Source organism: Neopelma chrysocephalum, unplaced genomic scaffold, assembly GCF_003984885.1.
Source record: "Neopelma chrysocephalum unplaced genomic scaffold, ASM398488v2 Primary Assembly neopelma1_74, whole genome shotgun sequence".
Classification (NCBI taxonomy): domain Eukaryota; kingdom Metazoa; phylum Chordata; class Aves; order Passeriformes; family Pipridae; genus Neopelma; species Neopelma chrysocephalum.
Genome location: NW_020897735.1, coordinates 3979262 through 4001573, shown reverse-complemented (window position 1 = coordinate 4001573; position 22312 = coordinate 3979262). Strand labels below are relative to the sequence as shown.

The 22312-nt window shown below is 49.3% G+C and overlaps 1 protein-coding gene across 1 annotated transcript in view; it reads left to right on the top strand.

Moving 5' to 3' along the window:
* Window positions 1-22312, top strand: part of MEGF9 (multiple EGF like domains 9) — a 49938-nt gene that overhangs the window by 2256 nt on the left and 25370 nt on the right. Inside the window, exon 3 of the mRNA XM_027687925.1 lies at window positions 21488-21689. Within this exon, the coding sequence (XP_027543726.1) occupies window positions 21488-21689 (202 nt within the window). The remainder of the gene's footprint in view (window positions 1-21487; window positions 21690-22312) is intronic.

Sequence of the window (22312 nt, the reverse complement as noted above, 5' to 3'; positions counted from 1 at the left end):
CCTTTGAAGTTTTAAAGTGCTAATTATTACTGGCTACAGCCACTTGATCTCAGAATTGCTCTCTGGTGCCTTTACTCTGCAGTGATGGCCAGGGTAGGAGCACACAGGCAGATTATGTCTTCTCCAACAGCCCAGTTTGTTAGTCCTGAGTGTGACAGGTTGAGATTAGCCCTGGCTGATGAAGGATTGCTGGTGTGCTCGTGGGCTGGGTGGAAGGGATGAGGCAGCTGAGGGAGGAGATGGTGGGCTCTGCAGCATCCCCCTGTGTGATGTGGGAGCCTGTGGAGGTGCCATGGGTGGGTGGTATGGCCGGGGTCTGTGTGGGAGCTGGTCTCTCTGTGGGTTTTATGAGGCTTTTCTGTGCTGCCATGGCTGCTGTGACACTGGAGTCCTGTGCAGCGGTTTGCTCTGAAAGGGCATTAAGCACTGAAGGTACAGCAAAGCCAGTGAACATAATGGGTTTAGCTGAAACCCTCCTTTAGCTTTAATTCAAGCATGTTTTCAACATTACTTTTCCGACTCAATAGGTAATTAATGCATTATATGCTCTGTTGCATTAAACAAATGGGTCTTTTCTCATGCACATCATTAGAAAGGCTTCCCTTAATGCCCATGGTGTTATCACTGATAAGAAATGGGTGTGAGAGTCCTCCCAGGCAGTGTTGTTCAGCACTACCAAGATTTCAAGTCTGACTTCAATGCATTTCTCATTCCTATTTAAGAAGCACTTCAACTTTCACTGAGCTGCCTGTTTGCTCCGTTCTCCTTCTCTTCTTCCCTTTCCCAGTTTTGTGATGTTTATTTTTCTTTCCAAGCCTGTGATCATGTTAAAATCCCGGATTTTGTTTTTAAGAGAAGTAAATTGCTAATCCCCGTGTTTGTGGAGACAAGCTTAGAAGTATCCCCTGCCTTATCGCCAAAGCCTCCAACACCCGCCAGGGAGACTCTGCCTCTTCCTTTTATCCACAACAGTCTTGTTTCAAGCAGAAGCTGGAGCTTTGCTGGGGAAGCTGTTTTGGGGATGGCTGCTGCTCGGGTGGGTGCTTGTTTTGGAGCAGAGATGCGGCTGCTGTGGCCAGTGTGGTTCTGGTTGGACTTTGCCTCCCTAAAGAACAAAACTGCTCTATTCCACCCGTTTCTGTGGGGCGGTGTTGAACACTGTGGGTCTTCTTGAAGGACGTTTTGTTCTGACTCTTTTTTCCAGTCCCATGCGGGCTGAAAAGCCCAAACCTCCTTTCACAGCCTGGGTCAGCACAGGAGTTGCACCCAAACCTTGGATTTAGGCATCTTTAGACTGTACTAAATGTTTCAGATCCCAAAAGCTGTTGCCTTCTTTCCTCCCTGGGGTTTCTGTTGTGCTCCACCTGCCTTGCAGGATCACCGGCTCCCAGAAGTGGTGCTGGGTCTGACTCCTCACCTCTGAACCTCAGAGGAGGGGACAATGAGCAGTTTCTGCTGCAGCCACAGGGCAGGAAATGCAGATGGTCCGGTGGCTCAGAGCAGTTAAACCACGGGAAGGTGTCACATTTGCTACGGAAATGTGTGAAAGCTGAGTCAGGGTGTGCAGTGATGTCTGATGGGTCTCCAGCCTCTGGCATGGGGCCACCTCTTGCTGAGGTGCTGCAGCTCAGAAGGAGGGGGTGCAGCCAGAGCCCCCTCAATGGGTGGGGGCTGTGGCTTTGGGTGGGATTAGCTGATGGGTTTAGCATGTAAAGAGGAGCCTGGCAAATCCCCGGGGGCGTTGGGGGTGACCTGGGTGACTGTCTGGGTGCAGGGGAGGTGTTAGGGCGAGAAGGGGACTGGTGAGTGCTGGCTTCAGCTCTTCATCATCCAGCTGGAGAGCTGGAGGGTTTTACTTTTGTGCAGGTACAGGGCTGTGCACCCCATACTTGCACAAGGTATAGTGGGGGCAGGTATGGGGGGGTTCCTGCAGCACCAGCAGTATTGTTGTGGGGAAAAGACTTTGGTCCAAGCCATGGAGCCATCAGCAACCAGACCCTGCCATGCTGGGACTGTGTTCCTTGAGGGGTTGGGAGCTCTCAAATCCTGGTAGGACAGAAACAGCCAGCTTGCTGAAGGGCAGTTTCAGGACATTGTGCCAGTGCTGGTCCCTTTTGTAGCTCTGGATGACTCTTTCCCTCTTCCCATTGAGCCATTACCCCCTTTGGTAGAGGTCTTCCCACCCCTGTGTGGGTTCATGCAGATACCTACCTGAATGCCCCTGGTCTGCCTCTGACCCCGTGGGAGACAATCTGAGGGAGCCAGGGGGATGAGCTGGAGCTTTCCTCCTGCTCGTTGCTTGGGAAGGCAGATTAAGCTTCCCTCGTTTGAGGGCTTGGGATTGTGTTCAATGTGTTTACTGAGATAACTTGTATTCAAGGTGTCAGCAGGATTTAAATTTATTTAAAGAAATGGAAATGAAGGTACGGATGTGAAGGCTGAGGATAAGGAGGATGGTTCTTGTTCCTTGGGATGAGTATGGGAGCAGCCAGGGCAGAGAGGGGCTTTTTTCAATCAAGTAATAAATTGTGAGGTTTGCAGCTTTGAGCTTAAAATAAAGGGATGTTGCCCACAGCAGAAAATGTCACTCCCTGCCTCCACGCTCCCATCTGAGTCATTCTTGTATCAGATGCATCCAACTGTCCTGACTCAAGATTTTGAGATTCTGGGACTTATAGCGATGCTCGTGAATATCAGGATATTTTTGGGAGGATCTACAGAGCATCCAGGGTCTTGTTTGTTACCTTCTCTCTGCTGGGGTTTTGCTTTTTTTTTTTAATTTTATTTTAAATGATAGCTGAGATTCAGACATCACATCACTGAGCTGCCACTTGGAAAATGCCATCTGTAAAATGGCACTGGCAGTGTGTGATGATGTTATTTGTCTGGCTGCTCTTGGTAATAGCCAAACACCAGCCTGTGGCAGGACAAAGGTGCTGGAGCACGGAAAAGTGATTTGTCTGAAGCTGAGTGGTGGGCAGGAGGTGTCCCAGTGGCTTTGCTGGTCCTTTGGGCTCTGTGAGGGTGGCTGGGACAGTCAGGGCAGTGCTGGAGTGTGACCAGGGGGACTCTTGCAAAACTGGCTGGGGTTTGCATGGAGTGCAAAGGTTGTGTCTGTCCAAACAGCTGGGAAATGTGTGGCCAAGTGTAGGATGAGCTTCCTGGTCAGTGGCTGGTTTTGTCCTTGGAGCATCTTCCTGAGGCTCCCTGTTCCCAGAGAGGCACCTTGGCCTCAGTCCTGCCGACTGCCCGGTTGTACCAGAGGGGACAGGACCACTGTGGTTATGGAGATGCTGGTGATGGTGCTGGGCTGGCAGCAGAGCTCATCTCGTGGCCTCATCTCATCTCAGGTTACACCAAGGTGTAACCTCAGGGGGTGAATGACCCTATCCTAGAGAGGACTGTGGTCCTTGTGCTGCTCCAGTGCAGCCTTGGAGGTGGCTGCAGCAACCTGGGATCTGCCCAGCTGTGTAGTGGTGAGCATCGAGCCTGTCCCCGAGTCTGTCCTCACCAGCTACCTGTGGGTGAGCAGCACGAGGACAGGGACATCCAGGACATCCCACACCCCGGGGCTGTGGGCAGGGAAGCACAGGACAAGCTGTCCCTGAGGAGCAGAGGACCCGGATGTGAGTCTGCTGAAGTCAGGGGAAAGATTTCAGAGGTTTTTGATTAGAGCCCGTGGCCTATAAATACCCAGGGCTGGGGCACTGACTGTGTGCCACTAACATTTGTGGAGCTGACACCAGCTGACTGTCAGGAAGCGCTGCTGTGTATCCGAGGTGCTCGCTGGTGCTTCCAGGATCTTGGTGGTGTGATGCATCTGCCAGTGTTAGGAATGAACTCGTGCCAAGGCCGGGTGCTGAAGGCAGGGATTTCTCTTCCAGCCGTCTGGCTGGATGGGAAGGCTCCGTCTGCTTTACCTCTGACAAGCACTTAAAAAATAAAATTAAAGAAATCATGTTAAGGAGCTAGGTTGTTGTTCAGCACCTTGACTGCACCTGAGACTTCATCAAGCTCTGAGATCTCAGAGGATGGAGCAAGAGCTCAGACTTGCTTCAGAGGTCCTGGAAAGCCACAGACTTTGTTGCCCTGGCAGGTGCTGCATGTCTGAGCTCAACAGGGCTGCCTTGTGCAGCGAGGCATTGCTCAGTGGGAGTAGGGGCCAGAGGGACTGAGTCTGGCACTTTATAATTGGTTGGGGATATTAATATGTTTTATGAGCTAAGGGCTAGATTGCAATCCAGCCATCTGCCCTGCCTTGGGGGGTCTTGTGTCTCCACCACCGCAGGAGAACAGAACCAGTTGCAATTCAGTCTCATTAAACTGGCTAAAAACCAGATTTCTGGTTCACAGGAAATTATTTGCTTTTTTTTTTTAATTTGACTTTTGGGTTCGGTCAGACTGAAATTAAATGGTTGTTCTTGCTTTGCTTCTGCTTAAGCTTCCAGTAAGGTCCAGGGTCCTGTGCCTCGATGCTGTCCTGTAAGATTGATGTGCTTGTTGTGCTTGGGGCTAAATCCATCCCCAGTGTGGGGTTGGGGACTTCTGGGTCCCTGCCAGGGGGAAAACGCTCCCAAAATCCCAGCAGGGCTTGTCTGGAAGGGTCTTTTATTGGATTAAAGCTTGTCAGTCTGGAAGCATTTCTAACAAGATATTCTGGACTTGGAATAATTGAACCTCATTTGTCTGGCAGAACGTTTTTCCCCTTATTCACTAGGAAACTTCCCAGTGGTGCTGGTCTTGGCTCCTGGAGAAGCAGTGGAGGCTGTCACCTCATCTGATGGGGTCACTTGTTCCCCCATGGCTCCTCTCCCTGATTCTTCACAGCAAGGGATGCTGGAAAAGTGGTCCAGCTTTTCCTGCATCCCAGCTGGCCGGTGTCCTGGCGCTGAAGGGCTGGGAGCAGCTTGGCTGTCTCCCCTTGTTTTCTCCGGCGATTTAATAAAGGCAGGGAACAGAGAGGGGGATGCTGGGTCCACGTGGTTTCCCGGGATTGCGCCTTGCTGCCTGCGAAGAATAGACCCTCCAAACACTCTGCCGGGCCACTAATCGCCTGGGGACCATTTGAGCTGCCCAAAGCGGCTCTTTTGTTGGAGGCTGAATTCCTCCTCTGGCTGATGCTCATCCCGGATCTTCCCATGCAAAATTCCTATCGCCCTTCGTCAGCCGAAATGCAGCAGGGTCCTGATGCCACGCAGGCTGCCAGCCCTCTTATTTGGCAGCAGCTCTGCTCCAACCCTTTAGGGCTTTTATTCCTCCCCCTCTGGAACAGATTTTTGAAGTCTCTGCTCCTGCTTCACACACACGGGTCCTATTTCAGTGAATGAGGCGCTTCCCCGGAGCCTCATGAACTAATGCAAAGCCTTAGTTCGGTCTTGTGCTGCTTAAAGGAGGATTTTTTTTTTTTATTTCTGAACACCTGCTGTATGAATTACAATTTGCCTTGTAAATGTAACTGATTCAGAGTCTGAGCATGAGCAATGGGCATTTGCTTTGCGCCTGGAAAAAGAAAAAAAGCAAAAAAAACCTCGAAGGTTTTTTTTTTTTCCCCTTCTGGCATCTTGGACTTCAAACAGAGAAGTCCAAGATGCTTTTTTTTTTTCTTTTTTAACCATTTTTAATTCAGTTGCCCCTGTCCTTATAAATAAGCCCCCAGACACATGACGAGGCAACCATCCCTGCTATTTATAGCTCGAGCTGCTCCACATGCCTGTTTTAAAAATCAGGCAGCTAAATGGCTCTGCAGCCTTTCAGCAAAAGGCTTAATGACACAGGCATTTTCTATGCATGGATGGGTGGATGTTTAAAGGCCATTGGTGCTGAGCCTTCACCCTGAGCAGGATGAATGGTTTCTGCAGCAGGGAGATTTCTCCTGGGCAAAGGGGAGCCCCTTGGCACTGCCCTGACCCTGGGCAGGGGCTCTGGGTAGGCTGCACCCCATGGCTCACCCCTGCCCCAGCCACTGGGGATGCTCCCAGCAGCATTGGTCCTCCCACCTTTCCCCCACACCTTGGCTCTTCATGGGGTTACCATTAGACAAGATATATTGATATTCCCCAAGCTCATTGTTTTAAAATAACTTTTTGAAGCTGCATTAACCCTTAATTCCTTCCTTTTTTTCCTTTCCTTTGTGGCATCACCTCCCTGTGACGAGGAGGCTGTTGGTAACCTTTACCCGTTTAACTGGTCGTGCCACTTCTCAGATGAATCTGCTTTATTCCTGGCAAATGATACAGCCACAGTTTTCAGGCAGCTTTACTCTATTTTGACTGACTGGCTGACTATATTAACTGATAGTGCTGCTTGGGCTGCTTTGATCCTGTATTATTTATGGAAATGATGGCACATAACTCTGCGTAGCTGATTAATGCTGCATGTATTTTTAATATGCTAGTTCTCCTGTTTGATCTGTGCTAAATGATTATTCTCTGATGTGTTCCTGGGTTCATTTTGGCTCTTTATGAAAAAGAGATTGAAATGGACTGTTTGTTTTGTTGCCTTTTATTTTTTTTTTGTCTCCCAGTGGTCTCATCGTGTGCTGGTTTTTAAGCCTTCACAGGTCGTTTTCCCCAGCACGGCTCTGCTGCAGCCACGTGGAGCACTTACACTTTATTGCTATTAATTTGGGAGTTTCATTGGTGGCATTACTCTAAATTCATTGCTGTGTGTGCAGTTGTGTGAAGCTTCAAGGGAGATACAAGGTGGAACAACAGCCTTTCAGGTGATGCTCCGTCTTCCCTTGTGTGCAATTGCTGAATGCCAGCTTGGCTCTGACTCAGATCCAGCAACACCTGAATGGAGAAAGAAACTGGTCTGAACGGGAAAGGGTGTAATTAATATTTTCTGTGGCCTGTCACAGGATGGCTGGGACTGGGGGGTATTAAGAAGATGATTTTAATTGCCAGGGAGGTGTGTGCTTGACCCGCAGCTTCCTCCTCTGTGGTCGTGGCTGGGGAGGGATCACAGGGCAAAGGTGATGTTTCATCCCAGGAAATACCCACCACATCCCGTGGTGCATCCCATGGCATGTGCAGTGCTGCTGCTGCTGACGTCGAGGAGAGGGAGCCTGATGTCCTTCATCCCTCCTCCCAAATCCTTCCCCATCACTAGACGTGGCCAACGGGGTGGAAACTGGGAGGTTGTTTCAGAAGAACCATCTGTGAGCTGGAGGATCAGCATTTCCCCCTCCCTAGGGGCAAAATTGAAGGGAGGAAGTTGATTATTTTTTTAAATACATATGTTTTCCCCCTGCCTTTTATAATACCTGCTCATTTCCGTGGTGCAGGCAAGGGTTGTCTCCAAACCCCTGCCTGCACCTGGCACATGGTCAGACCCCCCTTCTCCCTGGGCACACCATGTTCCAGCATATAACAGGTTTGTGAGGATGCTTTCATCAGCAGCACTGTAAAGGTGCAAAGCAATGCTAGTTGAAAACATTTAAATGAAAGCTTTTTTCCCCTTCCTCTGAACAGGCCTTTTTGTCAAAATCAGCAAAATATGTATCTTTCTGCAAAAGATCCTGTTTCCTTTAATGGGCTTTTCCATTGAAAACGGTTTAAACTTGATGTTCTGTTCTTTCCCTCCAGATTTTTCAAAGCTCCTTGGGCCATGAAAACTTCAATGGTTCCATTTTCCTTCTTCCCTCTATTTCAAAAAAAGATACATAGATATACATATATATTGTAATATATATATGTATATATATTCTGCTTGCTAAAACTCATGTCTTTTATCACCTGGAACAAAGCAAACGTTAGAAACTGGTTTTTAGGATGTTCTTTCTCTGCCCCAAAATAGAGACATGCTTACCTGAGCAGTTATGTGGGGGCAAAATCAGGAGGGATGTTGGGCACTGAGGGAACAGGCAGGATTTTTGGATGTGGCTCCTACGAACCAAACTACCTCCCCAAAACATGCCTCGATGGCAGATGTGTGAGTAATGGGGCAGAGGCACCCAACCTTTGAGGTGCCTTTTGTTTGGAGCGTTGCTGGATGGTGAAAGGACCCGGAGCCTTTCGTAACAGCGCAGCTGGGTGGGGTGGATGGGGGCATTCCCATGCTCCCCTTCCCACCCAAACTGCAGCCTGAGGGCTGTGGGGAGCTGGGCTGGGATGCAGTGAGGACCCCAGGGTATCCTGAGAATGTGGAGGATCTGCTCCAGGTTGTTTGTCAGAGCTAAAGGGTTGTTGGAACTGAAGTGGAGCACAGCGACCTGTCGGCTCCTGCCTGGGCTGGGTGTTTGCTCACTTGCTGCCAACACAGGTGATGTCTTCCGAGCCTCCCCAGCTCGTGCTCTGCCCTTCCCTGCCAAGGCCACTTGTTGTTTTTTTTTTTTTTATTCCTACTGTTCTCAGTACTCGAGGAAGGATTTGGGGGGATTTGCCTTGTTTTTCAGCTCCGCAGTTGACTTGGATGCGAGCGCAGCCATCCCAGCTCCCAGCACTCCCCTCCCTTGAACAGCTGTGTCCTGTTAGGATCTGTCCTGGGGGGTTTTCTGGCGGTGCCCCCCAGTTTCTGGGCAGGGTGGGTGTCCCCGTGTGGGTCTGGGGAGCTGGTGGGCTGTGTGGCATGGCCGTGGCTTGCCCAGCATCCCCTCAGCCACGGGGCCAGCTGGCACAGGGAGCAGATGGGGGGGTGGAGCCGGGCTGCTGGGCCGGGTTTCAGGCTACGATAAAGCGAAGTGACGTCGAGAACTAAATACCTGTTATCGGAGAAAAGCAAACAGAGCCTCCACCTGCCTCCAGCCTTTCTCCCTCCAAGGGCAGGCTGCACGCCCGGCGTGTAGCTCCCTGTAAGAGATGTTCTGTTATTAATGTGCTTGCTTTGGCTTGGCTGTGTTGTTGAGAAATCCAAGTTTTAACTCCAGATAATTAATGACAAACACTTATCTGGTCTTAACTGTTTTATTCTGAGCGTTTTTCCCCTCCTGGAAGTTCACAGTGAATTGTTGACAGTGTGCCCTTTGACGTGGATTAGTGCTGACGCCTCGCAGTTGGATCTTCCCATCCTTTTTGCATCTTGGTTGTTTCTTTTCAAGGGAGGCTTTTGTACATGTCTAATCCATTTAAAATGAAAAATAAACAAGAAATGGACTGGTCTCTGAAGGGACAGTGGGTTCCAAGGGTGGTACTGCCTTCCCTGCAGAAGAAGGCGAGCTCTGGGTTGGGATGGGCAGAATGACAGTCCTGCCTTTCCCCCCAGCACCCCAGTTTGGTGTCAGGGAATGTCTGGGGCAGTGGTTATCTACACTTTTTGGTTACAACCCCCTTAAAAAGCTTTCCAGGAGATGTGTAGATGGTGAGTTCAAATTTATGAACTGGGAGGTTGATGCCCTTCTCTCTCTGCTCCTCCACCCATCACTTTGTGATCCCTCTTTGGGGATCCCTTGTGTCCACTGTCATATATACGTGGGGTAGGTGGTCCTTGCCTTAGAGCTGATGCTCTCCCACCTGTATATATGTAATACCAGGTAATATATTTAACAGTGAGTGCACTATTTGCCATATCAAAGCAGAGCCTCAGGATTGTGTCAGGTACCTGCAGCTCCCTGGGTTCACCAGGATTTTGAATGCCTCTTTGCAGATGGGACTCAGATCCTCTTTTTGCAGGGTTTCTCACTTGCAGCAGAGCTGGTGGAAGAGGAGGCACCACTCCTCCTCCTGCAATGCCAAAACAGTCATTATGAAGCCCTCAAAAATGGGGAAATGGTCAGGATAGAAATGTCAACAAACCTCTTCTAGCTGGCCCACAGGCTGCAGAGGAAGCTCTGTGGTTTTGAGCATCTCTTTGGCTTGGTTTTACCAACCCAAGACTGAGTGTGCTGCTTTTACCGAGGGTAATTCCCCCTTGGGGATGGTGGGGGATTCAGCTCTGACCCTGGAAATCACCAGTTTGGTTTTAGCATCTTGGCTCAGACTTGGTCTCAGCTTAGTGCCTAAAGCTGTGAGTGAGACAGGGAACACTGCACAGGGTGCCTGAAACCCTTGTACCTGGCTGCCTCCATCCTTTCTGTCCCACCTTTAAGAGTTTTCCCTATTTAAAGAGGATTTGGGTGTTCTATGGGACAGAGCTGTTGCCTGTTGTACTCTACTGGATGACCTGGTATTTATTGTGGAGGTTTCAGAGGATTGGCTTGGGCTCGAAGTCACTGTTTGTTTGTGGTTGCTGAAGTTGTGCTGTTTAATGGAAACATTTCCCTTTGAAAGGTGAGCTATTGCTAGAAATAAATACAGGTAACACCTTGTAGCTGAGGCAGGAGCTGGGGCTGGATGGAGCTACAGGGTCTGTCCGTGTTGGCAGCAGTGTGGTGACTAAGGAGAGAGGAATGAAAAGCTGATGTGCAGCCCTGATTGGGGTCCCTCACCTGCTGCAGGGCCCAGGGGCTCAAAGCAGAGATCGGGGGAACCAGGGGCTGGCAGCTGCCCTGCAACCCCTATGGGTGGGCTCTGCCCCTGCCGTGTGTGCAGGGGGGGAATTTATGCTCCCTAAATTCATGCCATGGTGGCAGTTGCTGGAGGAAGGTTTGGAGTACAGCTTAGGTGCACCGTGCTGGCTGCTCCCCCTCAGCAGGTCCTCAGCAGATGATACTGGATCTGCTGCAATTCCCTGTTTCCAGTGATAAGTGGCAGCTTTCTCTGTCCAGGTGTCTTTCCATGGCGTGTCCTGGCCCATATCAGTTCCCTCTTTGAAAGTTCAACTTCTCCCCTATGGATTTGCCAGAAAATTTTGTCTTGCTGCAGTATTTGCAACCCAGTTTGGCAGGTGCTGGATGAAGGTGTGAAGCAGGTTGTCGGAGGGGGAATTTAAATCACCTGAGCTGGAGGTGGCTGCGTCGCTGTCCTGTGCAAAGTATAGCGGGACAAGCACAAGGCTGCGTTATAAAATAAGGGAATAAAACTTAGGGAGCAGGAAACCTCTCTTCCCAGCTAGGATGACATTCTCCTTGCTCTGTCCCAGCAGTTCTCCCTGCTTACAGCACGCTGTAAGTTACAACCCCTTGTCTGGCAGGAGTTATGGTAACTCCAAACTAGCCTGTAGCGCTATGTCATCATAACCTTGAAACAGGACCCAAATGGCAAAACCTGCCTGAAACCAGTTGTGATTACTCATGCTCCGTGCTATCCCTCTCCCCCGCTGGGCTTTCTGCTATGGTAATTCCACTTATTAAGCAAGGAGACAAAACACCTTTATTAAACTTGGAACCAAGCTTGGGAGCAGTGAGAGAACCGGGACTTGCTGGCTGCAGGCTCTCAAAGGGTTTTCTTCTCTTCAAGTCCCTCTCCCTTCCCCTCTTCGGCCTTTAAAGTGAGTGAGAAAGGAAGAAAGATTTTGCTGTTTGTGATGAATAAAAGTCTGTATTTAAATATGTTTATTTAGAGCAGGAAAAAAAATTAGGAGCGTGTATTGGGAATGAATGCTGTGATGTTGGGGCCTTCCAGCTCAGAATACTCTGTGAAACCTCTGAGCTTGAAAATGCAGTGAGCTGAGATGGACTGGGGTCGTAGCTCAGGCTCTGGAAAGCTTCTTTTTATTAACACTTTCAGTAAGTGTTTATTAACACCGTGGATAAAAGGGGCCTTTGTTAATGGAACTGTCCCTTTGCTCCTCGGCTGGAGGAGCTGAAGCTTAAAAGGAACTGCCTTGGGCACCTGCTGGAGTTATTGATGAAAGTTTTCATTCCAGATTTTCTCCACAGGCTTAAACAAAAAATAGCCTGAAACCCTCCAAGGCAAGTCTGCCTTCTCTTCCTCATTTAAAAAAAAAAAAAAGGCACGAAAAATTGTAAAAATACCTCTTGCTGCCTGCGTGCCAAGCATGGTGGGCCCCCTCCCTGTGTGCTGAGCAGTGATATGACCCTCCTTTGGTCCATCCTGCCCTTCTTGTGGGTGCCCAGAGTCCCCTTTTGAATGCACCTCTTGTCTTGGGGAATTATTAGAGCAATCTAAAATCACTCCTGCTCACTCAGAGAGAAACCTGGGCCTGATACTTGTGCTGCCTCAAAAGGTGAAGACCTTCTCCAGAGGTTGTGTGTACCCCAAAGCCAGCTGGGGGCCTATGGCAGCCATCTGAGGAGCATGTGCTGCTTCCAGGAGATGCAGAGCATTCCTCTGCCTGTGGCTGGGGGAGGATGTGCTTCCCAGCATTTTTATATTGAATTATGGATTGATTGCACACCTGCGCCGTCGCTGTTGGCATCTCCAGCTTTTGTTCTGCCTTCCCTCCAGTGTAAGAGAGACTGCTGTAAAGGAGAGGGAAGGGAGGGATGACTTCCTACCACAGCCATTCTATGCTGGACTGAGCTTTGGAAACTCTGCTTGGGGTCAGTGGTGAGGCAAAGCTGCAGCTCCCTCTGTACATCAGTGAAGGATCTGGTTACACTGCGGTGTAAAGAAATTGGGTTGTTACGTCTTTGCCACAACAAAAAAAGCTGCATTTTGCAGCTAGATCAGCCATGTGTGTTTGCCACCTCACTAGGAAACCTCCCAAGAGATCCAGGCCCTGCAGCTCATACCACGATGTACCTGCACGGAGGGATGGAGGCTGTCACAGTCCCCACCAGCTCCCCTCCCTTCAGTTCAGGTTTCAGCAGCTGGTGGTGCTGAATCAGATGTTATCACCTAGTCTGTGATCTCTGTACTAAGTAAAAAATGGCTTTCCAGCAGCCTGAACTTGGCCATTCCCTTTTCTCACAGGCAGTGTGAGCACAGCCAGGACCTGGGGCAGCAATGGCTGGGGGTGACAAGCTCTCCTCACCTGTACCCACAGAGCTCTCAGGGGATGCTCAGTGCAAGCACGGCCCAGGGTGGTCTGGAAGGAAGAGGTTGGAAGTCACAGCAATTCCTGCTGAAGCTGAAATTGTCCCTGAGAGCATGAGGAGTTAATTGCAGTGATCTGGGAGAAGAGGAGCTATTGTATCTGCAGGCAAGGTCCAGAGGGGAGAAGGCTCTGGAAGGCTGCATGCCTTGGAGCAATGTATTTTGGATTTAAGCAACTTAATTGTGTCAGACAAATGTGCAGCTCCTGTAGCTGGGCAGATTAGTTCCTTGCAAGCTGGACAAATTCTCTGCTCTGCAGCCCGTGCAGCATCCCTGGGAGGGAGCCCTGGGAGTGTGGGGTGGGATGAACCAGCCACAAATACTGTGTTTGTGCAAAAAAGCTCTTGGACAGAGAGTGGGAAGCAAACCCCAGCTTCATTAGTGGAGCAAAGGAGTCATCTTCATTCTTCACCTGGGCTTTTGGGGCTGAAGATTTGTCCTTGACTTGCAGTTTGTAACCATCTTAGAAATGGAGGCGTGGAGGGAGCAGGTCTCTGGTGATTCCTTCCCTAATTGCTCTATACTTAAGGAATCCAGTGGCTGCACTCTGCATCTTCCTTGCAAGGAAGTTTTCATTTGTTAATTCAAGCAAGGAGAAATCACTAGTGTAGTTTAACTATGCCCAGGTGGTGGTCAGAGCTGGTTCTCCCCGAGGTCTCACCCAGAGGACTCTGCGATGGGAGCTGTGCTGGGAAGGCTGGGATGTGGTAAAGGGCTGTTCATCCAAGCTCATCCTCCAACTCATCTCCTAACCCCTGTTTTCTTGCTGGTTGTTCATGCAGCACAACTTTATAGCCCAAACACAAACAGTTGGAAGCACAGTTCTTGCTCAGGGTTTTCTCTGTAGCTCCTTAAAGCTCCCGTACAAATTAACGTGTTCGTTCATTAGCTGCAACTCCCCAAAGCACCGAGCAAAGTTTGTGAGTTTAATTACTTTTTGCAGGAATCTGAGCACACAGAGCCTTCAACAGACGATTATAGTTCATATTATTCATGCAGCTCTTTTTAATCCCTCCCTCTGCTAGGGCATGGTGGATAGATACTAAAATTGGAAACTGCTACTAAATTCCCAGCCCCATCCCATGTGAGGTGTCTTGATCTTTGACCAAAAGTATTTTGCTGACAAGACAATTTAATTTCCCGAGAGGTGCCACACAAGTACATCTGTCAGGAGGGTATGAGCTGCCAGGATTGCTGTGCTCTGGTAGGGAGATATTTGCCAAAGTTACTTTTTACCCTGTTTATCTCTAAACCCTGAGTTGGGTTGGCTGTGTCACGCTCTGGGTGGTAAAAAATATGGAGATTTTCAAACAGAAACATGGAATATTTATATGGTTGCAGACATTTGTGGAAATATTAGTGGGAAAATCTAACCAACTAAAGTAAAACACCAACAAAACTATTTTTAAATTAATTAAAAGGCTTGGATCCGTTTTTTTCAAACTGTGGAGGTTTTAATCCTCAAGCATGTATTTGGTCTATTTGAAGTTACTGTAGCTTCTTGTATCATAAACATTTTAGGGCCACATTCCTCTTTGTACACAGTCTGCTTCGTAAGAGACCCGGAGGGTTTGTCTGCGTATGGAAATTTATTGTTATATAGGAATGAATAATTCCTGGGCTGCAGCTGTGCAATCCCTCCTGCACAGCTTTCTGCCTTAGAACCTGGATCTTAATGACTCCAGGACCACTCCTGCTCCTCCTGACGTCGCCTTGTCCCATCCACAGGAGCTCCTCAGGTGTTGTGCCCCAGCTGTGCTGTGACATGGGGATCTCCCAGTGCAGGAGGAATATGAAGTTAATGAGAATCCATATTTTACTTTTTCATTTTTTTCCCCTAATGTTTGCAGAGCTTTATCCTTTAGTCTCCCAAGACAGCTTTACACCTGTGAGTCTGACTTTTAAAGCACGTTTACTGGGGAATGAGCAGGTTCAAAGCTCCCCGCACAGGTTACTGACTTGTTTAGCATCAAAAAGGAATAAAAAACAACAGAATTCCTCTGTGTGGAGAAGCTTTCAGGAACTTCTCAGTAACCAAATGCCTGTATGTTCATTGCAGGTGCAGGGAAGGAATAAGAATAATCCCAGGGAGTGAAGCAGCCTGTGCATTTAGGGAGGGTCTGAGGGTGGGTTTGCTGAGGGAATGGCAGAAGTGTGACACTGTTAGGGCTGAGCTGGAGTTTGGCTGAAGCCCCAGCCCTGCCTGCTTCACGCTGATGGAAAGTGCTTGTGGTGACCCCCAAGAGTTGGGACCTTGGCTTTGTACTTCTTTCCAAGTGATAAGAGAGAGATTTAATCTGATTTAATTTTCCTCAACAAGAATGTTTAATCTTTTAATGACATTACAAGTGATGTATGAGCTTTGAGAAATTCTTGTATTTTTCCCCTTGTTGACCCATAAAAGCCTTTTATTGGAACAGCACAAGTGACTTGTGTAAAGCTCTTAACAGTATTAATGTGAATGCTGTTGTTCCCTTCACCACCAGCACACCTGACTGCAGTGCCCAGAGCTTGGTGGAGTCTGTAAGTGCCTTGAATCTGGTGCACTCAGTAATAAGTGAATGCTAAATAGCAGAAGACACTCCTATATGTATATAAATTTTTTTTGGAGTAGGCAGAGATACTCTTCCTACCAGTCTGGCTTTGCACTGTAGCCTCAAGTGAGAGTAAATTACAGGTCTGAGCACTTTAATGCACCTTCGTGATGCAAGAGTTGACTATTATTTTGTGCTGAGTGCTGTCTAGATGGGAATGAGTCCTGGGACTTGGCAGAACACTTTTCTTTAGGGAAGTCACAGTGCATCAGCTCATCTCTGATCCTGTTCTTGCAGGAGCTCTTAGCCCGTGGCAGATGTTCCTCAGCTCCCTGTGGGAGAGCTCAGCCAGGCTGTGCCCTCTCAGATCTGCTGCAGTCTGTGGGGGAAGGTTGGAGGCCAGAGCATCCTTGCACTGGGATAACAGCAGCTCCTGCACTCACAGCATCAGTGGGGTTGCATCCAAGTGAGGAGTGGTGGAGTTGAACACAAATACCAGTCCAGGGCTAGACTGGGCCACAGTGAGATGGTGCACTGGAGATGTGGAAGGAATGGGCTAGAGCTCAGTAAATTGTTTTACAAGGGCTATGTAAAGTAGGACCTTCTCTTTTAACAATCAGCTCATGGATACTCTCGTTATCCCATGTTGGGACAGTGCTGTCCTGACCTTCATCCCATTGCCCTTTTCATCCCATCGGTGGATTGTACTGAGGGGATGAAGTGTCTTCTTGGGGGTAAGAGAAAGAGCCCGTTGGGACGCAAGGGGGAAAGAAAGAGCAGTGGTGCAGCACAGCTGTGCCTTTGGCTGTAATAAGAGAAAATTCCCAGTGGAAAAAGCCGTGCCTAACTCTTTAAGGGGGATTTGTGGGTTTGGGGGGAGGGAACTGGAGCCTCCACTGCCCCGAGCAGTGGAAAAGAGGAGAAAATCAGAACTGCCAGCCTGGCTCAGGGCAAAGCTTCATCAAGACTGGCCAGAAGAAAATGCCAAGAGGGCAGGGCATAGTCCTGGCTTTTTGCAGCCAGCATTTCAGGGACTTTCCCATCAGGATGCTTCTTCCAGATCCCTGTGTTTAACAGCTACCAGCAGACCTGTCCTCCGTGAGCTTTTCCAGTCCTCCTTTGAAGCCGTAGGTATTTCTGGCAGCCAGAACATCCCCTGACAATGAGTTCCACAATTTAATTACAAGGGGAAAGGAAATGACCTTGGATAGATTTTTAAACCTGCTGCCTGATCCCTTTATTCCTGTGTTGTCAGGAATATGGTGCCTGGAGAGAGATAGAGAAGGGGAAATGAGAGAGAAGGGAGAGAAGGTAGGGCTTGAATTTGGGAATGAAGTATGGGGTTGAGGGAGAGTGGGGGAAACTGCTAAATTAATCCCAAAACAGAGCCTTTCCAGCAATGGGATGCTGTTGTTTGCAGTGGATACAGTGGCTTCATCCTCCCTGTGGAAGTGAGTGGGGTGTTGAGTCAAAGCTGGTTTTGGGAGGTCAGAGTGGTGTGAGGGGAGGTTGGTATAAACCCAGGGTAACTACAAACATTCTGTAATCAAGAAGCAGGTGTCTCCAGCCTTGGGGCTGGGCTTTGGGTGCTCACCTTAGTGTGCAGGGGAGGGAGGGAGCAGGTGGGGACTTCTGGCTTTGCCCCTACCAACAAATGGTGGTGGAGTCCCCATCCCTGGAGGTGTTCAAGGAACAACTGGATGTGGAGCTCTGGTCTGGTTGACAAGGTTGTGATCGGTCGAAGGTGGGACTCTTGTGATCTTGGAGATCTTTTCCAACCTTAATGATTCTGTGAAATGGCAGATGCCCCTTGCCTGGCATCATTCCTGCTGGTTTAAATCCAGCAGGATACTTGTGGGGTGTTTGGGAGGTGAGGTTCCTGCTGAGTTGGCTGCAGTGCTACCGTGGCTGTGATACCACCCAAACCCACAACAGCACCTCCAGGTTAAATATGGTTTTTTTTTCTTCATCTTTTCCACAGAACAGAGAATGTCTGTCTCCTTGGGGGTGCTTTTGCAGCAGGACAATAAATAGCATCCCTGGGACTTCCCTTGCTCTTACAGCTGCACATTCTTATAACAAAAAATGTGGATCTTGGTTTTTTCCGTACTGGCTCCCAGAGAGTAGGTGAGTTTGGTCAGGATTTTCTCTGTTTCAGGATGTCCCCAGCAATTGTGGTTTTACAGAGACCTTCGTGCTTTTCACAGTGTTGGCTTCTTTAGCCCTTTGTAAATATTTCACCCGTTTTTAAATTATTCATTCACTAAGTGGCTTGGAGGGAAGACGGAATCACGCTTAAAATACGTGTTAGGACCTAAAACACTGCAAAGCTGAAAGGATGTGAAAAAAATAATTTGAGAAAGGATTTTTCCTTTGGAACAAACCCTGTTTAAGTACTGGGAGGGGATGGGAGATGAAGGAATGCAATGTGATGATGAGCCTGGTGCAGGCTGAGATGTTACTGGGGTTTGCAGAGCTGGGTTTTGCACTGGGGTGGGATTTGGAGGCTGAGATCTGTGTTGGGGGGGCTGGCACTGAGCTTGAGGTGGCCACACCGAGGGGTCACAGGGCACCTGCAAACCTGGAGGTTCTTGGTTGTGTCAGTGCTGCTTACAGCCATGGTGTAGATCTAATCAGTATCTATTCTCCAGTTTATTGGTAACCTATGACTTTTGCATAATAATAATTAATCAATTTGAGGTTGGGGTGACTGAAATTGCATATAAAATCTGTGTCCCACCCAGTGCCCCTTGCTGTACCAAATGGGGAACCTTCTCTTTCACTCCACCTGCCTCTAAGCAACGAAAAGTGAAGGTTAAATGTTGTTCCTGAAGGGAGTGGTGTTTGGGTTGTTTGAAGGGGGAACATGTGGCAGTGACACACAGTTTTATGGTGCCTCTCTTCTGGCGCCTCAAAACGTCATGGGGCTGTTAATTAATTAAAGCCTATCAATGCCATTGCGAGCAAAGGTGGTGGGTTTTATCAGTGATAACCACGTGCTTTGAGCTGTTGTGTGGTGCTTTGTGGGGAGGGAAGGGGAACCTGGATGGTTTAGCAATGGGAAACAGGCAGAGATGAGCAGGGCTTGGAGGCCCTGGGGGTGGGTGAACACCCTGAGATGGGGAAACTGAGGCAGGGCGAGGGTGAGTCACTAGAGCAAGCTGGGGAGAGTCAGAGCTTGGACTAGTGCCCCATCTCTGGAAGGTCTTTGCCCTTGGCTCCCTTTGCTGATGGTGTTATCCCAACCTCAACACAATACCTCCAGCTGTGGTTGAGCAGCCTGGAGTGGGACAGTTCCGGGGTTCGTCCACCCTTATTCATTCCATTGTGTTCACAAAAGCTCTCAGTGAGGTGTTTTTGAAGGTTACCTTCAAAAGCAAAACATTTGCTCGAGAAAACTGAATAAAGGCTCCAAAAAGCCAGGATATGGCCGGGAGCCAGGACAATGTTCCCTGATTTTCTTCTGTAGTGCTCATCATCTGTGCTGTGTTCCCAGAGTCCAGGGCAGATGTTCGTTATCTGGCTGAAGGACCGTTCTCGCCTTCTCGAGCCCGGCTGCCGTCGGGACAACAAAGTGCCTTTTAAATTAGGCCTCGGGTGTTCATAGTCTGGTACATCATCATGTCAAGCCTTGACCTCGACGCTGTGCCAGGCGATGGGTTTCAGTGCCGTGTCTGGATCTCCTTCCTCGTCTGCCCGACCTCAGGGGCTTCGGGGCGTTTTTGGAGTTGCATCAGCCAAGCGTACGTGTGAGCTGAGCTGGGTGCATTTGGGGTGGGTGGGGACCACATGTGATGCTGCTTCCCTGATGGGGACCACCATCCCTCCCCAGAGATCTCTGAGGTGGTTTGGGGGAGGCAACAACCTCCCCCAAACAACCCTTTTGGGGCACATCAACATGCCCCGTTGTGCCTTATCACGCACTCGGGGGTGATTTTGCAGCCTCTGCACCAGATGGGCTCAGTTCTGTGCCCCCATCACCAGCAGAACCAGCCTCCCCCGGCGCTGCCAAAGCAGCTGGAGCTGGAGTTCGACCAGCCTCACAACAAAAAGCTGCTTTTGCCAGTGTTAGTTTGGATTATTGCAGCATTTCTTGCTCTCCTGAGGAGCCAGTGTTGCAGAGCTGGTTTGCTGGATGGAAGGGGCAGGAGCGGGGCAGTGCTTTCGAGTGGTCCCCATTGGCATGGGGGGGCTCTTCCCCATCACGTCACTCCAGCAGGATGGCAGCACTTCCAGTGGGAATTCAACTTGTATCACCTATAGCTTCCAAACCAAGCTTCAGCTCTCGGCTGGAGCGTCGGGATGGTCTCGGGTGGCTCTGGCTGTGATGCTCCTGGAGCACAGGGGTGGTCTCCACACGGAGCAGCTCATCACCCTGTGTGGGACCTGCCCTCTGAGTGCCTCCCATGACATTAGAAGGGGTATGATGCTCGTTTTCTTGTCTTAATCAAGTCTGGCAGGTCTAATGGCACCGCACGTAATGAGCTTTGAAAGGGAAATTTGTTTTGATGCGCGTTTGACGAACTCCAAAGTGCTTTTGCTCAACAAGTGATTGTAGCATCTGTTGGCAGGGGGAAGCCCAAGTGCCCAAATCGATAAGGTTCTGGATAATTGAACTGGGAATTTGGTTCATTATGTGAAGTGGCTGCTGAAGTGGATAATTGCAGATCTTGAGGCGTTTGTCCTATTTGCTAGTTTGGATTGAAGGAAATGTCGGTGCAATTTCACAGGTGTATAGGGACAACATGACTTCTGTGGGGATCCTGTGATAGAGTAACAGAGCTAAATAACTCATATTTCTTTGTGTGTTGAAGAAAATGGATGACGAGGAAAAGCTCTGGGGGGCTGTTTAACGACCAGATGCTCCTGCACAGTCCTTTTTTGGGGAGAGTGGGATCCTTCCCACATGACTCCTGGCATTCCTTGAAAAATCACTGCTGTGGTGAGGGAGACCTTATGGCTTGTGGCTCCAAAGATACACTGAGGTCTTCAGTATGGTCTGATTTCAGATTACTTACAAATTCATAAATTCATCTTTATCTGGTCACTGGGTTTTTGGTCCGGCACCTGCTCAGGTCCTTTCCATTGGATTGGGGCACAACATCAGCGTTAAATAATCTGAAATACTTGTGCTGATACAGAGCATTAGTGCTGAGTCTTCTCAACATGATTTGAGCTTTAAGTCAAGTTTTCTTGGGATGGGGACCTGGCCTCTCCCCTCTCCATGAAGTGCCCTGAGCACTGGCTCTTCTCAGGGAATAACAAACACCAGCAGTTGCGTAAAGCCCCCGATACTTTATGCACTATTCCTGCAAATAATCCTTGTTTATAATTCACTCTTGGCAGAGAAATACTTTAAATTATTAAGGCACTAAATATTTTGCAATGAAAGAACGGAGATAAAGCTCTTGGCAGAAACAAATTGCCGGGGAGAGGGTTGTTCTCTTCAGTGCGTTTGGGGCTTTAAAGTATTATGAGAAATAACATGCGGGGGACTGGGAATTCATCACTTGATCAAAAGATTTGCTCCTCTCTTAAAAAAAGCAGCTGATCAGTGTGTGCTTCCCAGAACCCCTGTAAATACAGAGTGTCCCCAAAGCAGAGATGTGGGTCCCCAGAGCTGTCCCCGCTCACCTGTTGTGGTTTAGGTGGTGGAGGTCTCTGTCTGCCCACAGCTCCACCCCCCCAGTTTTTAAAGCTGTTTTCATGTGCTCAGTGCTCCCTTGAGGGCAGATTTTCAGGGGATTCCTTCTTCAGGAATGGGAGATGCTGGTTCCAGTTCATTGTGTTGGTGTGTGTGAGATTTGAAGAACGAACCATGGGGTTTCAAACCCCAGTGTGCTCCCAACGTTTTTTTTTTTATCATCTCAACATTTTAAAGCAAACATAATCCTTCCAGTGATGAAGTTTCCAAGGGATGCACAAAGGGAGTGGTGAGGCCCTTGCACGAGTTGCCCAGAGAAGCTGTGGCTGCCCCATCCCTGGAAGTGTCCAAGGCCAGGTTGGATGGGGCTTGGAGCAACCTGGTCTGGTCGAAGGACTCCCTGCCCATGGCAAGAGGATGGAACAAGATGAGCTTTAAGTTCTCTTCCAGTCCAACCCATTCTGTGATTCTATGTGTTTCTTTTTCCCTTGCAGGAGATCTGTGCAACTGCAGCTCCGTGGGCAGTGCTGGTGTGTCCGAATGCAACCACACGACGGGGCAGTGCCGGTGCCTCGCCGGGTACGCGGGGCTGCGCTGTGAGAGCTGTGCCCACGGATTCTACCTGGAGCAGGGCACCCAGCAGTGCCAGCCCTGTGCCTGCAGCCCCACCGGCTCCAGCAGTGCCCAGTGTGACCAGTGAGTAAGGCCAGGCGTCCCTCCTGGGGGGCCTGTGCGCATGGCATCGGGATTTGGGGGGTGTTTTGGGACTCGGGATCAGGCGAGAACGAATCTTGTCATCTGGTGCGAGTATTTAAGAGAAAAATTAAAAAAAAAAAAAAAGAGCAGGAAGGAAGCTGGTCTTATAAAAATTCATGAAGATTATTCTTTCCCTTTCGAGGGCTGGATTATAAAAATATCCATAGCTGTGGCAAAAGCCCTGGCAGCCCCCAGGGGAGTTGACTTGCATTTCTGAGTCGCACGGAAGCAGAACCTCTCCTCTAATGCCTTGTGCATCCCATAGTCCCTGTCGGACAGTGCGGCTTTCACGCCTCAGCTGGGGAGGGGAGGCTGGGGTGGAGCACAGGGGCTTTGGAGAGGTTTATTTTGCAAGAGGATATTCATTATGCCAGAGACAGGCAAAGCTTTGTGCTCTGCCCTTGCCGAGCCTCGGGATGGAAGCAGCAGACTGACCACAGAGTGGGCTCCTGCCTTGCCTGGTGTTTGCAGTCACCGGAGCTGATGCTTTGAGCTCTTGTATAATGAATGTGTTCCTCTTCATTTCACCTCACCCACCCTCACATCTTGCCTTTTAAAAGCTG